This window comes from Triticum aestivum, chromosome 1D (assembly GCF_018294505.1).
Source record: "Triticum aestivum cultivar Chinese Spring chromosome 1D, IWGSC CS RefSeq v2.1, whole genome shotgun sequence".
NCBI lineage: Eukaryota > Viridiplantae > Streptophyta > Magnoliopsida > Poales > Poaceae > Triticum > Triticum aestivum.
Genome location: NC_057796.1, coordinates 438685222 through 438697400, shown reverse-complemented (window position 1 = coordinate 438697400; position 12179 = coordinate 438685222). Strand labels below are relative to the sequence as shown.

At 50.0% G+C, this 12179-nt stretch overlaps 3 protein-coding genes across 3 annotated transcripts; 2 read left to right on the top strand and 1 right to left on the bottom strand.

Annotated features, from left to right (window-relative positions):
• Positions 1 to 4325: 4325 nt before the first annotated feature.
• LOC123173545 (early nodulin-like protein 1) lies at positions 4326 to 5323 on the top strand. Its single transcript, XM_044589932.1, has 2 exons — positions 4326 to 4611; positions 4731 to 5323. The coding sequence occupies exons 1-2, from the start codon at positions 4428 to 4430 to the stop codon at positions 5135 to 5137; spliced, it is 591 nt and encodes a 196-aa protein (XP_044445867.1). The 5' UTR covers positions 4326 to 4427; the 3' UTR covers positions 5138 to 5323.
• Positions 5324 to 6061: 738 nt separating this feature from the next.
• On the bottom strand, positions 6062 to 10732 carry LOC123182714 (probable DNA replication complex GINS protein PSF3). Its single transcript, XM_044595371.1, has 7 exons — positions 10538 to 10732; positions 9937 to 10021; positions 9791 to 9862; positions 9322 to 9425; positions 9103 to 9195; positions 6544 to 6683; positions 6062 to 6450 (listed from the first exon to the last, which is right to left on the bottom strand). The coding sequence occupies exons 2-7, from the start codon at positions 9979 to 9981 to the stop codon at positions 6320 to 6322; spliced, it is 585 nt and encodes a 194-aa protein (XP_044451306.1). The 5' UTR covers positions 9982 to 10021; positions 10538 to 10732; the 3' UTR covers positions 6062 to 6319.
• Position 10733: 1 nt separating this feature from the next.
• Positions 10734 to 11531, top strand: LOC123182713 (clumping factor A). The gene has a single exon (XM_044595370.1). The coding sequence runs from the start codon at positions 10814 to 10816 to the stop codon at positions 11273 to 11275; it is 462 nt and encodes a 153-aa protein (XP_044451305.1). The 5' UTR covers positions 10734 to 10813; the 3' UTR covers positions 11276 to 11531.
• The last annotated feature ends 648 nt before the right edge of the window (positions 11532 to 12179 follow it).

The window sequence follows — 12179 nt, the reverse complement described above, 5'->3', positions numbered from 1 at the left end:
AGCCACAGGATCATGCGTTACGGAACGAGTAAAGGGACTTGCCGGTAACGAGATTGAACGAGGTATGGGGATACCGACGATCGAATCTCGGGCAAGTAACATACCGATAGACAAAGGGAATTGAATACGGGATTGATTGAATCCCCGACATCATGGTTCATCCGATGAGATCATCGTGGAACATGTGGGAGCCAACATGGGTATCCAGATCCCGCTGTTGGTTATTGGCCGGAGAATGTCTCGGTCATGTCTACATGGTTCCCGATCCCGTAGGGTCTACACACTTAAGGTTCGGTGAAGCTAGAGTTGTTATGGGAAATAGTATGTGGTTACCGAAGGTTGTTCGGAGTCCCGGATGAGATCCCGGACATGACGAGGAACTCCGGAATGGTCTGGAGGTGAAGATCGATATATTGGACAAAGGGTATTGGAGTCTGGAATTGTTCCGGGGGTACCGGGTGACGACCAGCGTGTCCGAAAGGGGTTTCGGAGGCCCCGGCAAGTGTTGGGGGCCTTATGGGCCAAGGGGAGGGGCACGTCAGCCCACTAAGGGGCTGTGCGCCCCTCCCACCCCATCTCACGTAACGTGGAGAGGTGGGGGCGCCTCCCCTAGGGCAGCCACCCCTCCCGGCTTGGGGGGCAAGTTTCCTAGGGGTGGGGGCGCCCAAACCCATCTAGGGTTTCCCCTGTGGCCGCCGCCCCTCCCATAGGGCGCCTCCTCCTCCCCCCTTCCCCCTATATATAGTGAGGGAGAGAGAGGGCAGCCACACCCCCTTCCCCTGGCGCAGCCCTCTCCTCCTCCGACTCCTCCTCCTCCGTAGTGCTTAGCGAAGCTCTGCCGGAGAACCACGAGCTCCATCGCCACCATGTCGTCGTGCTGCTGGAGTTCTCCCTCAACTTCTCCCCTCCCCTTGCTGGATCAAGAAGGAGGAGACGTCCCCAGGCTGTACGTGTGTTGAACGTGGAGGCGTCGTCCGTTCGGCGCTAGATCGGATCTTCCGCGATTTGAATCGCTGCGAGTACGACTCCATCAACCGCGTTCTTGTAACGCTTCCGCTTAGCGATCTTCAAGGGTATGAAGATGCAATACCTCTCTCTTGTTGCTAGCATCTCCTAGATTGATCTTGGTGACACGTAGGAAAATTTTGAATTATTACTACGTTCCCCAACAATAACCCCACGATATGACCCGCCTGTTTAGGGTCGGGTTATACAATGGCGACTTGGAGAGGAGGACTCAACAGGTGGGTTGCGGTTATTCCAGAAGACTGGTCCGGAGGATAAGTCGCCAGGTACGGCCCAAGGCCTTGAGTTCTATTTCTGCCAAGACGCCAAAGAAGTATTCTTACTTAAGAAACAAGATAAGTAGGAAATATATTAGTACACGGGTTGCAATGCAACCCGGACTCTGTTGTAAGCTCAAGGCCTCAACCTATATATAAAGGGGAGAAAAAACATATGCTCATGTTTGTCTTACAGATAACTTAGTAGGAGTACATAGTAAGACAGCGATCATCTTTGATCAATCAGATGTGCCTGTTCACTATGAACAACCATCAGCATGTATTTACTACTAACAATTATCCAAAGGAGTATTAACGATGAGATCAATTCAGCAACCAACTAAATGTTAGTAGGTAACAATAACATCGACTATACATAATTCGTCATTTCCAATTTCCAAAGGTCTCTGGATTAAAAAAATCCTGACACCATTACTCGTGAACTACTCAGCCTTGGTATGGTGTATTAGGAGAAAAAGTATCAATACCAACAGCTCGAAAATCTAAATAATCTAGGCCTGGTCGGCCTATGCCTGCCGGAACACGGCATACCGCTCCTCTAGTACCATGTCCATGTAGTGAGCACGAGCCTCGCTCATGGTGATGTCGCATTGGCTAGCGCGGATGGTGGCACCTCCTTGTTGGCCGCGCCCGCCATTGGCACATTTGCAGCACCAACCTCTGGTGAGGTCGGCCATCTGGCGCCCTACCACCTAACCGCAATGGCAACGATCTCCTCCATCTGGCGCCATCCCACAAGGCTTTAGAGCTCGAGGAGACCATAGCGGGTGTGCTGCGGAGAGGAGATAGAGAGTAGAGGAGGGTGGATGGATGCGGCTGTGCTGCTAGGCGGCCTATGGGGGTTAAATAGTGGGTGGAGGGCAGGCCAGGCGGTGAGGTCCTTAATGGTGAGTGCCAGACGGACGGATGGACGGGTGGCGTCTGAGTAGGTTCCTCCGCAACCACGTACATTTAATGGAGGGAGACAGACGGACTGGTGCCGTTTGAATGCGCAGAGACATCATGTGCACCGGGAAGCGACTTCATGTCAGCCCCAATGAGAGGTCGCGTCCGCTCTGAGCCAGCATGAATGCGGCGCTCGCGCTCTGTAGCGGCGTTGACCAGCATCAGGAGGGAAAGCGCGCGGGCGCGGGAGAGGGGTTTTTGATGGGCAGGGCAGTCAAAAGCGAGCGTGGCAACGGTCTGGACATCCACAAAGCCCCCCTCCCCTCCCCCAAATTGCGGGAAAAAGTGTGTTTGGATAGCCAAACAGACCGATGTAGGATCGTGTTGGATGGCAACAAATCCGGACCGCGTGGTCCGGGTGGTTCAGGGGTCGACGTTGAAGATAACGTAATATTTTCAGGATGAACTCGTGCAACTACGATGCTTTTTCCTTCTGTGGCCGTTACCTATGCCCACGTGGTGTGCATTCCCATATGTATGCATCGACCCTACACAGGTGTCGCGTGTGGATCCCGCTTGTCAGCACCGAAAGAAATAAAAATGGCTACCGGGAACAAAAATAGAGAATAAAAAATCTCAAACTATCCTTCATGGAAAAGGGCATGAGAAAATTTCCAGACTATCATTTTTGGGAAACGTTTCCCATCGGCCAGCCGGCAACACGCGCGCTGTTGGATAAGAAACAGCTTCGGCGCTCCCTGACTGCACGTTTCGTGTGGGTCCACGCACCGCCCGGCTCCTTCGGTCCTTATTTGTTCCCTTTGCAGCTCGTCTTCCTCCTCCCATCCTTGGTCCTCCCGCGGCTCATCTTTTCCCTATGCTCTCAACGACAACCATGGAGCTCCTGCTCGGCCTCGTTTTCTACGTCTCCTCTCTCCACATGTCGGCTCAATTCCAATCTCCCCTGCTAAACGACGACGCGGTTGTTGCGCGCCGGCAGGCCACCGGTGTTGACGACGGCGACCAGCGCGCTGCCACCACTGTCGCTCTGTCACTGCTTCCGGCAATGGTTTTTGTTTCCTGGACCCGACGGGGATGCAGATGGTTGGAACCAACTACAATGTATGTTGGAACCGCGGTGGAAGATGTTGCATCCGGCGACGAATTTTGCTGCCACCGGAGCTGCAATCGGCGATCCGATCACCGTCTGTTTCTTGCAACTGTACCCCTTAGAAGCTACATTCGCGCAGAGCTGCAACCCTTCACACAGGAGCTGCAACCAGGGGCGCCATCGTCGCGAATGCTATAACCGCACACTACAGAAGCTTCACCCATGTTTGCCAGAGCTGCAACCAGCGGCGCCATCATCGGTGAATGCTACAGTCGTACAGTGCAAAAGCTACATCCACATTCGCCAGAGCTGTAACCATTTTGACGATGTTACAACCATGTATGCCGGTGTTGCAACCGACTCGACGCCGGCGAGGCTGCAAGCATGAGCATGAGCGAGTTGCAACCGACGCCCTTGCTGCAACCAGTGGTGAGCACCCGCGTCGGGGGACGGCGACGAGCAGGACTGCAACTGGTGGCGAGGGTGGATGCCACATCCATGACCGATGGGGACTTCAGCCTTTGCTACATCCATGGCTGGCGGCGAGCTACTCGTGCGTTGCAGCAGGGGAGGCGAGAGATGCAAGCGTCGTTGGGGATTTTTACCGAGCGGGTCGAGGGAGAGAGATGGTTAAGTTTGGGTTGGTCGACCGGCGCCTAGTAGTGGTCATTTTTTATTTTTTTTTGAACTTGAATCCTCGGACTTTCAATGGTTTCAATGGTGTTACTTTTTTTTAGGAGCCAGCCACCCGTGGTCATTTCCAAAAGCCAGCGGTTGTTCTCGCTGGCGTTTGGGCTCTGACTGCACGTGGGCCCCACGACGCGTCCCGGCCCAGGCGTCCATCCGTTGCTTGCTTGCTTCCCGTCGACTCTTTCTCGGGCCGAGGGGAGGGGAGGGCAACGGTACACTCCAAAACAGAAGATCGCTTCGCCAGCTGCCGCCGCCGTCCGCCGCGGCTCTCCCGAACGTTCGAATCCAACGGTTACTTTGACCGCCCGCCGCCTACTTAAGCCCCGCCCCTCCGCCGCACCCATCCTCCCCACCACACCCAGCACCAGCCACCAGCAAACACCTGCTCCCCCAGCTCCTCGCCGCCTCAACCCGTCGATCCATCCCGCTCTCTTCCGATGGCATCCAGGGCGCTCCTCCTCTGCTCCCTCGTCGCCCTCGCCCTCGCGGCCGGCTCCGACGCCCGGGACCACGTCGTGGGCGGCGGCAAGGACGGCGCGTGGAGGGTGCCGCCCCCGGCGCAGCCCGACGCGCTCAACGACTGGGCCGGGAAGGCCCGCTTCCACGTCGGCGACAACCTCGGTAACAAACCACGCCGCAAATCCTTGTCCATCTTCTAGTCGTTACTCTCCTCGATCGATGTGCTTCTTGAATTTCTTGCTTTCTTACGATTGATTTCTTTGGACCCCGCGCGCACGCAGTGTTCAAGTTCGACGCGGCGACGGACTCGGTGCTGGAGGTGACGCGGGCCGACTACGACCGGTGCAACACGGCCAGCCCCATCGCCACCTACAAGGCCAGCGGCGCGGTCGTGCCGCTGCCGCCCGGGGGCCAGCGCTTCCGCCACTTCATCAGCGGCGCCCCCGGGAACTGCCAGAAGGGCGAGCGCGTCATCGTCCTCGTCATGTCGGAGAAGCACGGCCGCCGGGTCCCGCCTGCCGCGCCGGCCCCCGCCCACTCCCCCTCGTCCTCCGCAGGGCTCGTGGAGGCGCCCGCCCACGCGCCCGCGCCCGCGCCGGCCACTGGCGCCGCGTGGAGGACGGCGTCCGGCAGCGGCTCCGTGGTCCTCGGCGCTCTGCTCGGTGCGCTGCTCGTCGTTGGGTTCTGAGTTGCTGTTGGTTAGGATCTTAGGGAGGATTATTTGATTAGGCTCTATTATTATGGGCATTGTTAAGCTTAGAGGACAGATGTGCTTCTTCTGTCTGTAGAAGAAGAGAAGATGGTTTCTTTCTGGCGTAAAATCATCGATCATAAATGGCAATATATTCGATCAATCTTTGAGATTTCAAGATTTCTTAACTTGGGCGTGCTGTTTATTTGCGTGATAAATAAGGTGATACAGGATCGCAAGTATGGATACAGCAAGTTATTTGGCTGCACCTGTACTGTACAAGTCTGTAACTGATCCATTGATGCGAGTAAACGACGCAGACACGCTGGCGCTACCACAGAGCACTAGCTGCAGCAGCGATGGAGAAGAGGGTCGCCGATGTGGTCCAATGTTGAGTACTCCACACAGTTTGCATTCCAGTTGGCAATTTTATCACCCAAAGATTTATTTTATTTGCAGAAACATCCCAAACGTAATTGCAGAAACATCCGAAATCAATCTCCAAACAAATGAAGCTTTGCATCAGAGTTCAGAACTTTTACCCGCACACTTTTTGTACTTTTAATGTTAACACAAATGTTGTAGACTCAGAATTGTGCCTCCACCTAGGTACACGTACTTAGCACCGTTTCTTCCCGGGGTCACCATACTACTCTCTCTCTTCTTAACTAGCATGCCACATCAGACTTTTTGCTTAGTTGGCAACCTCAGCACCTGTACAAGGTGGAGCATTGGGAGGGGCCTAAGTATACCTAACTGACAATGAAGCTGACCATTTCACCACCAAATGATATTGCACCCAAACAAGGGTTTTTCAAATATGCTTTTGCTTTTCCTATCCTCTAGCTTATCTACACAGAAAGTTTGTTTGCAGAGAAGGCACAACCCGTTATTAAAAGAGATACCACAAGTAGTTCAATATGAGTGCATCTAAAATGTTTTGCATTGATTGGTAACAAGCAAAACCTCCTGGAAAGTTGCAGTCAAGATGCATCTAAAAACAAGAGTTGCCGTCAGAGTAAGACGACAGACACATCAGGTGCACCAGATTGAAATACATGGATGTCTGATCACGGATCGGAATTGCCTTTTTCGTTCCTTACAGTTACAGCACCGGATCAATCAGTGCGCATACATCGGCTCTCCTGCCGGAGTACTCCGCTTCACGGTCAAGACGGTTCAGGGCGTCGAAGGATCGTCGGGCACCTTTGTCTTCCTCTTCCTTCCAAGAATGGACGCCTTCTGCAGCCTCGCACCCCCGACGCGCCACTTCCTGAAGGCGGACATCGATTCCCTAGCAGATTCAAACACTTCACACGGCAGAAAAAGAAAAAAGTTAACCCAACTTAGAGTTGATATGGTAGGGGGAAACAAAGGGAAGTGCAGAGGAGATGTGTCTGTACCTTGAGCCTCTTCTTTTGTAAGGCGTGTTGCGAACTTGGGCACTGTCATCGTCGAAGAGCTGTGTGCCTTGCTTAGTACCTCCTTGTACCTACTGGTGAACGCGTAGCGCAAGAACTGGCCGATGCTCTTGTCACCCACCCTGTCGATGCAAACATAATAAATCAGTGAGGGATATAATTTAGTCTGACCATTATAGTAACTCAAATAAAAAATTGAGCGGCAGTCGTGATTCAACCTAAAAAAAATATTAGTCATTCAGTTATCTGAAATGTTCCAATACATCAACTATGTGTGCCAATATTCTGGTTAAGCGTCTAGACACCTAAGGCGCATTCGCCCCTGTTCGGATATTCCTACTCATTACTGATCCATTCCTGTACACATGCACCATATCTCATCCCAATTATTAAGAGACTCGACTAGTTTACGAGTCAACACTTGGTTCTCAGCCGGACATCTTCGACTCGACTTATCAGGCTAACAGCATTAAATATCGATGGAACCGTGTCCTGAATTCTGAATTCCTACTCCTAGTCCATGTCAGACGTGGTCTGTTCTGAAATCTGAAATGCGGAAACATTCTCCAGTCCTACTCCGAGTTCACTGCTGACTGTGGGTGCAGGCTGCTAGAGGGCTGAATTCTCAAATCTGATATGCAAAAATGTTCTCCAGTTCTACTCCTAGTTCACTGCTGAGTATGGATGCAGGCTGCTAGAGGGCAAAAGATCAAATGCGAAAGAAAGGTGGGGAAATAATCCATTACGATGTAAGAACGAATTATCACAGTACCAGCAAAAGTGGGGTTAAAGATCGAATTCCCACTCTATTTACACCACTTATTAACTTTTGGAGTTTTGTGCTAGTCACACAGTCTAGTCCATACTAATAAATGGCTTTCAAAATAGACAAAAGGGGGAAATGGTGTAAAGTTGCCTCAAAATAGTAAAATGATATGCATTAAGGAGAAAAAATGATACAGTGAAATGTACTACCTCCATGCCAAAATATATGACGTTTTAGTAAGCTAGTTTAGCCTACCAAAATGTCATATATTTTGGCACGGAGGTAGTATTAGAAATGGAGGGAGTAATATATAAGGTGCCCAGACATCACCACATAATAACTTCATGGGATCCCTAACTTCAGTATACAAACTACAAAGGCAACACATAACAATATTTCACAGAACTGACAAAATTGTGACTACAGCAGTAACTGCAGGGGGTCTTCGACCTGATTGTGGACAGTAACCAGATGGGTTGGGCCAATTTGACAAGGATATTCAGACCTCTAAACCGACCACAAAAGAATGTATCAACCATAAAAGAATGTGTCAAATAATGCACGCCATGGAATGACACATTGGCACTGTAATTGACATAGATCATATCTAATCTGAGAATAGTTACACCTTTTCAACCAAATCACATGAACCATCATAAGAAAATCAAATCCCAATTAGGATCACTCAAGAGTATAACCAATTAATTGTCAAGTGGTACCTCTACAAGTTCACCCAGTTGCTCACAACATGTGCTACAGGTGGCTACTAAACATTTCATTATTTCTGTTCTAGTGAGCACTAAAATTAAAGGCAAAAGACCATTGAGATCTATGTCTGAATTGTTCAGATTAAGATGATTGCAGCCAGCTCTTGTCCTCATTAAGTGCAGAGTCCAGAGTATTCCTTTGAAAAGAGATAGACCTCAAATAATCATAACTTATGTATTCAGGAAGACTTAGTTATGGTCTATTATGTTCATATCACCATATGTCAACACAGAATCAACACGTGTTACAAGCACAAATTGACCTAGTGGCATCAGAGGTCATTGTCAGGTGTATGATTAAATTTCCTAGAATGATAGTTTGGTCTCGGCAACAATGGTAGGATCAGCAAGGAATATATTGATCATTTCAAGGCGGCCATATAATACCTCCTTATGACTTATTAAATCATTTGTTGGAGTGGACAGAGGGGAGCTTGCTAAAATACGAAATTAGAACAGTTGAACACCAGTTTGAACATGGTTTGGCTAAACTGAGATGGGAGATACACTGCAAGTGTGGTTAAAAGCATGTTTTAGTCTGGGCCCTCAGAAAAGAAAACCATATGATTGCATTATGTTCGCAAGAAATCAACTTGCCTATATACAATTCATAGTATCAACTGCATCTTCTCCCCAAGATTACAGTTACTTGAACTTACAGAAGTTCCTCCTATTTTAACTTAATATATGACTGATGACTGAAACTATCTTGCTCATGGAGATGGAAGCATTCCAAGTTTTACAAAAACAGAATACATGCAGAAAGGATAATGTACTGTAGTGCTGTATGCCTACACAATTGCCCGGTTATTGTGACTGAGACTATAAGATGTCTAAGGCTCATCAAAGTTCTGCAAAGCAATGGAGTGGGTAATGTATTTCTACCAAAGATGATATATAAGTATTTTAATGAGAATTTACAAATTTAAGATTGCATAGAGAAAGGTAATGAGATGGAAGAAAAAGGAAACAAAATAGTACGTGTAACTGAGGTCGTTCAGAACTTACAGAGGAACAATCTTGCATCCTAGCTCATAAAAGTAAGGGCACCGAACCCTCAAATCAACACAGGCTGCATCAGCTTGGATCTCCTTCCGAGTTCTGCAAGCAAAGTACGTGTAAATATGTTGAAATGAGAACGATAACTACATACTACTGCATACAGTATATTTTGATGTCCCTCTTGAGAATTTCTACAGATGCAAAACAAAATACAAAGAAACCTACTTCTGGGTGAAGCAAGGAGGTACATTTATCGACACCGCTTGTTCCAGAGACAGCATCCCATGAGCAAGCCAAAATGGAAGGTCTACCTTAGCACCCTTCTCAACCTGAACATAAAGAATAAGATCATTTCTCTTTTTGTTGGAACCAGATGAAATACGCCATTTCATTTGCCATGGTAGCAAGAAAATGTTCTCAAAAACAAAGCATCTAACTCCCAGTTAGTGAGAAACATGGCACACAGGGAAATAAGAAAGCACCTAGCGTTCCATATCGGTTTTGCAAACTAAAATGAGCAAGAATGCACGATGCATCTATCTCAGGTAAACATCATCTAACTAGTCAGCGTATTTGAGAAGTAATTTGCTCAAGAACAAACAGGCCAGAGAAAGAATTGGCAGCAGTTGCCCATCAGCAGGTTTAAGATAGCAGTTAAAGATAAATGCAGAAATGTCATTGGACAGATGCTTACACTGTTTCTCTCGGCGCCAGGATCTAGCATACCAACACCATTTGCAGTTACTTGGAAAACAACCGAAATAAGCTGCAATTACAGTAGAGTATTCATGTCATCTGTACAAGCATAAATGAAGCAGAGGGTAACACGAGCATGGTTACCTCCTCCTCCATGAGGATGTCATCGACATCGTAGTAACAAGGCATTTCACCAAGTGGGACAGATCACTGTTGCTTATGCTCAGCCCTGCATGAACAGTTTGCACAATGCCGATGAGAGAAAGTCCAACTCACTCATCAGATTTGGCCTCCTATATTCATATACGGAGTGCTACTCTAAGGCTCCGTTTGAATGTTGATATTGAGGGCCATGCAATTGAACTGGTGCCAATATCAAATCTCCCAGACATTGATCTTGAAATTGAATCTGAATTGTGTTGTTTGGAGGTTCAAGAAATGATACTTGGAACTCACATGAGAGACCCAATTCTGTACAAAAATAAGAACATTATACAACAGCAGCCGCCATGGGGTGAAGGCCATGGGGGCAAGGGGGAAAGGCTCGGTCGCCATGGGGTCCCGACCGTGGGGGGTGAGGGGGGCGACGCGGAGGTCGCCATGAGAGGCAGGAGCCAGCGGTGACCGAGCCGCATCCGAGATGGAGGCCGCCGTCGCGAGGGGCAGATGGGGCTACGCGTAACGCCGCAGAGAGGGGGAAAGACGGCCGGGGGCGGGGAGATGAGAGGAGGAGGGGGTGTCTGACCTGCGCCGCCGTCGAGGCCTGCTTTCCGCCGCCGCTACTGGTCTCCTCCCGCGCTTTTCGCCTCTGTTTTTCGGGAGCGCGGGCGAAGGGGGTCACCAAATATGTGGAGGATCTTCTAGGAAAAAAACAAATATGTGGAGGCTGGCGCTGCGAATTCGGCCCAAACAGGCCCAAAGGTATCACCAAATACCCGGGCTTCGGGTACCCACCCACCCGTATTCTTCCCCAAGCGAGTGGCGCCCCTCTGGAATTGTTTTCTGTTTTCTCCTCCCCACAATGTCCATCTCCGGGAACGGCCACCTCCCAGCCGCCGCCTCCACCGGCCTGCCGGACCACTCCTCCGCCTCCGCCTCAGACTCCGAGGCCGAGGGAGACGCCGACTACCTCCCCATCTCCGGCGCCGCGTCGGACACCGACAGCGACGCCGACCCCGACCCCGATCTCGCATCTCACCGCCGCCTCGACGCGGTCGACAACGGCGTCTCCGAGCTGGATCTCGCCTCCGACGACGAAGAAGAAGAGAGCGACGAGGAAGAAGGCGCGGGCGCGAGGGAGGCCGCGGCCTCCTTGGACGACGAGCGCCGGCGGCGCGCCCAGCTGCCCGCGGGCGCCGCGGCCCGGATCGTGGACGCGATGCGTGGCGTGGCGTTCCCCGGCGCGCCGCCGCCGTGGGCCGGCACCGTCCCCGACGAGCAGTGGCTCGAACGCCTCAGCTCCCTCCGCGGCGGCCGCGACTAGACAGAGCAGATGAGGTGAATTCTCGACCCACAAATCACTGTGAGTTGTGAGAGCTTGTGATCTGCCTTTGTACCGAAGGAACATTCCTCTGTCGCCATAGATCCGGTAGGATTGCCTCTCGCTTCTTCGGAAATGAAATTCGTGCGCAGATCATCGCCGATGAGATCAGTGATCCACACTGGATGCTGTTCTTGTGTATGGATTTTATGGAGGTTTGGGTTTTTTTCAGAGCGTGCTTGTCTTGATTATGGAGAAATCCGAATGTTGTTGCTGCTGCTCTCCGTGGGCATAAGCCTCGACGATATCTGCTCGGTCAGAAATGTGATCAAAAGGCTTGTGAAATTTTCAGTTGTATGAATCAGCAAACGCTTAATTTGTTTGTGCCCTTGTTTGCTAGAATATGGAACAAACTCTGAACATTTCAATTCCATGTACCACAAAAGGTGATCATGTAATTGGTATTCACGGCAACAAGTGCACAGAAAGTGATCAAATAGTTGGTTTTCACTGCAGCAAATGCACAAAAAGTGATCATCTAATTGGTATTCATAGAAACAAGTATAGATTCAAGCACACATCTGCATCATCGCAAAAACAGCACTCTTTCGAACACACTCAATGACAGGCAGATCGCCACTCCTACACCACAGGCAACGCCGATATAAACACCATGAACATTGCAAATAAAAATCAAAATTTACCTCTGTACTATCCCAGAACCATGCGCGTGCTTCTTCCTTTTTGCTGACGGGTGAATGGAATAGCTCTACTGCTAATTGTTTAAGACAGGCAAGTAAATAGAAGGGGAACCAACCTAGGACATGAACATGTTGTTTGCTGGAACACAACGTCACCAAGCAAAACTAAACCTTAAGCCCTGCATAAAATTCAGACAATCATGCCG

Coding starts and splice junctions, on each gene's coding strand:
- LOC123182713 (XM_044595370.1), top strand. CDS start 10,814: ATGTCCATCTCCGGGAACGGCCACCTCCCAGCCGCCGCCTCCACCGGC.
- LOC123182714 (XM_044595371.1), bottom strand. CDS start 9,981: ATGCCTTGTTACTACGATGTCGATGACATCCTCATGGAGGAGGAG. Junction 9,863..9,936: donor ACATCCTCATGGAGGAGGAG/GTAACCATGCTC, acceptor CTGTAATTGCAG/CTTATTTCGGTTGTTTTCCA. Junction 9,196..9,321: donor CCTCCTTGCTTCACCCAGAA/GTAGGTTTCTTT, acceptor CTTTGCTTGCAG/AACTCGGAAGGAGATCCAAG.
- LOC123173545 (XM_044589932.1), top strand. CDS start 4,428: ATGGCATCCAGGGCGCTCCTCCTCTGCTCCCTCGTCGCCCTCGCCCTC. Junction 4,612..4,730: donor CCACGTCGGCGACAACCTCG/GTAACAAACCAC, acceptor GCGCGCACGCAG/TGTTCAAGTTCGACGCGGCG.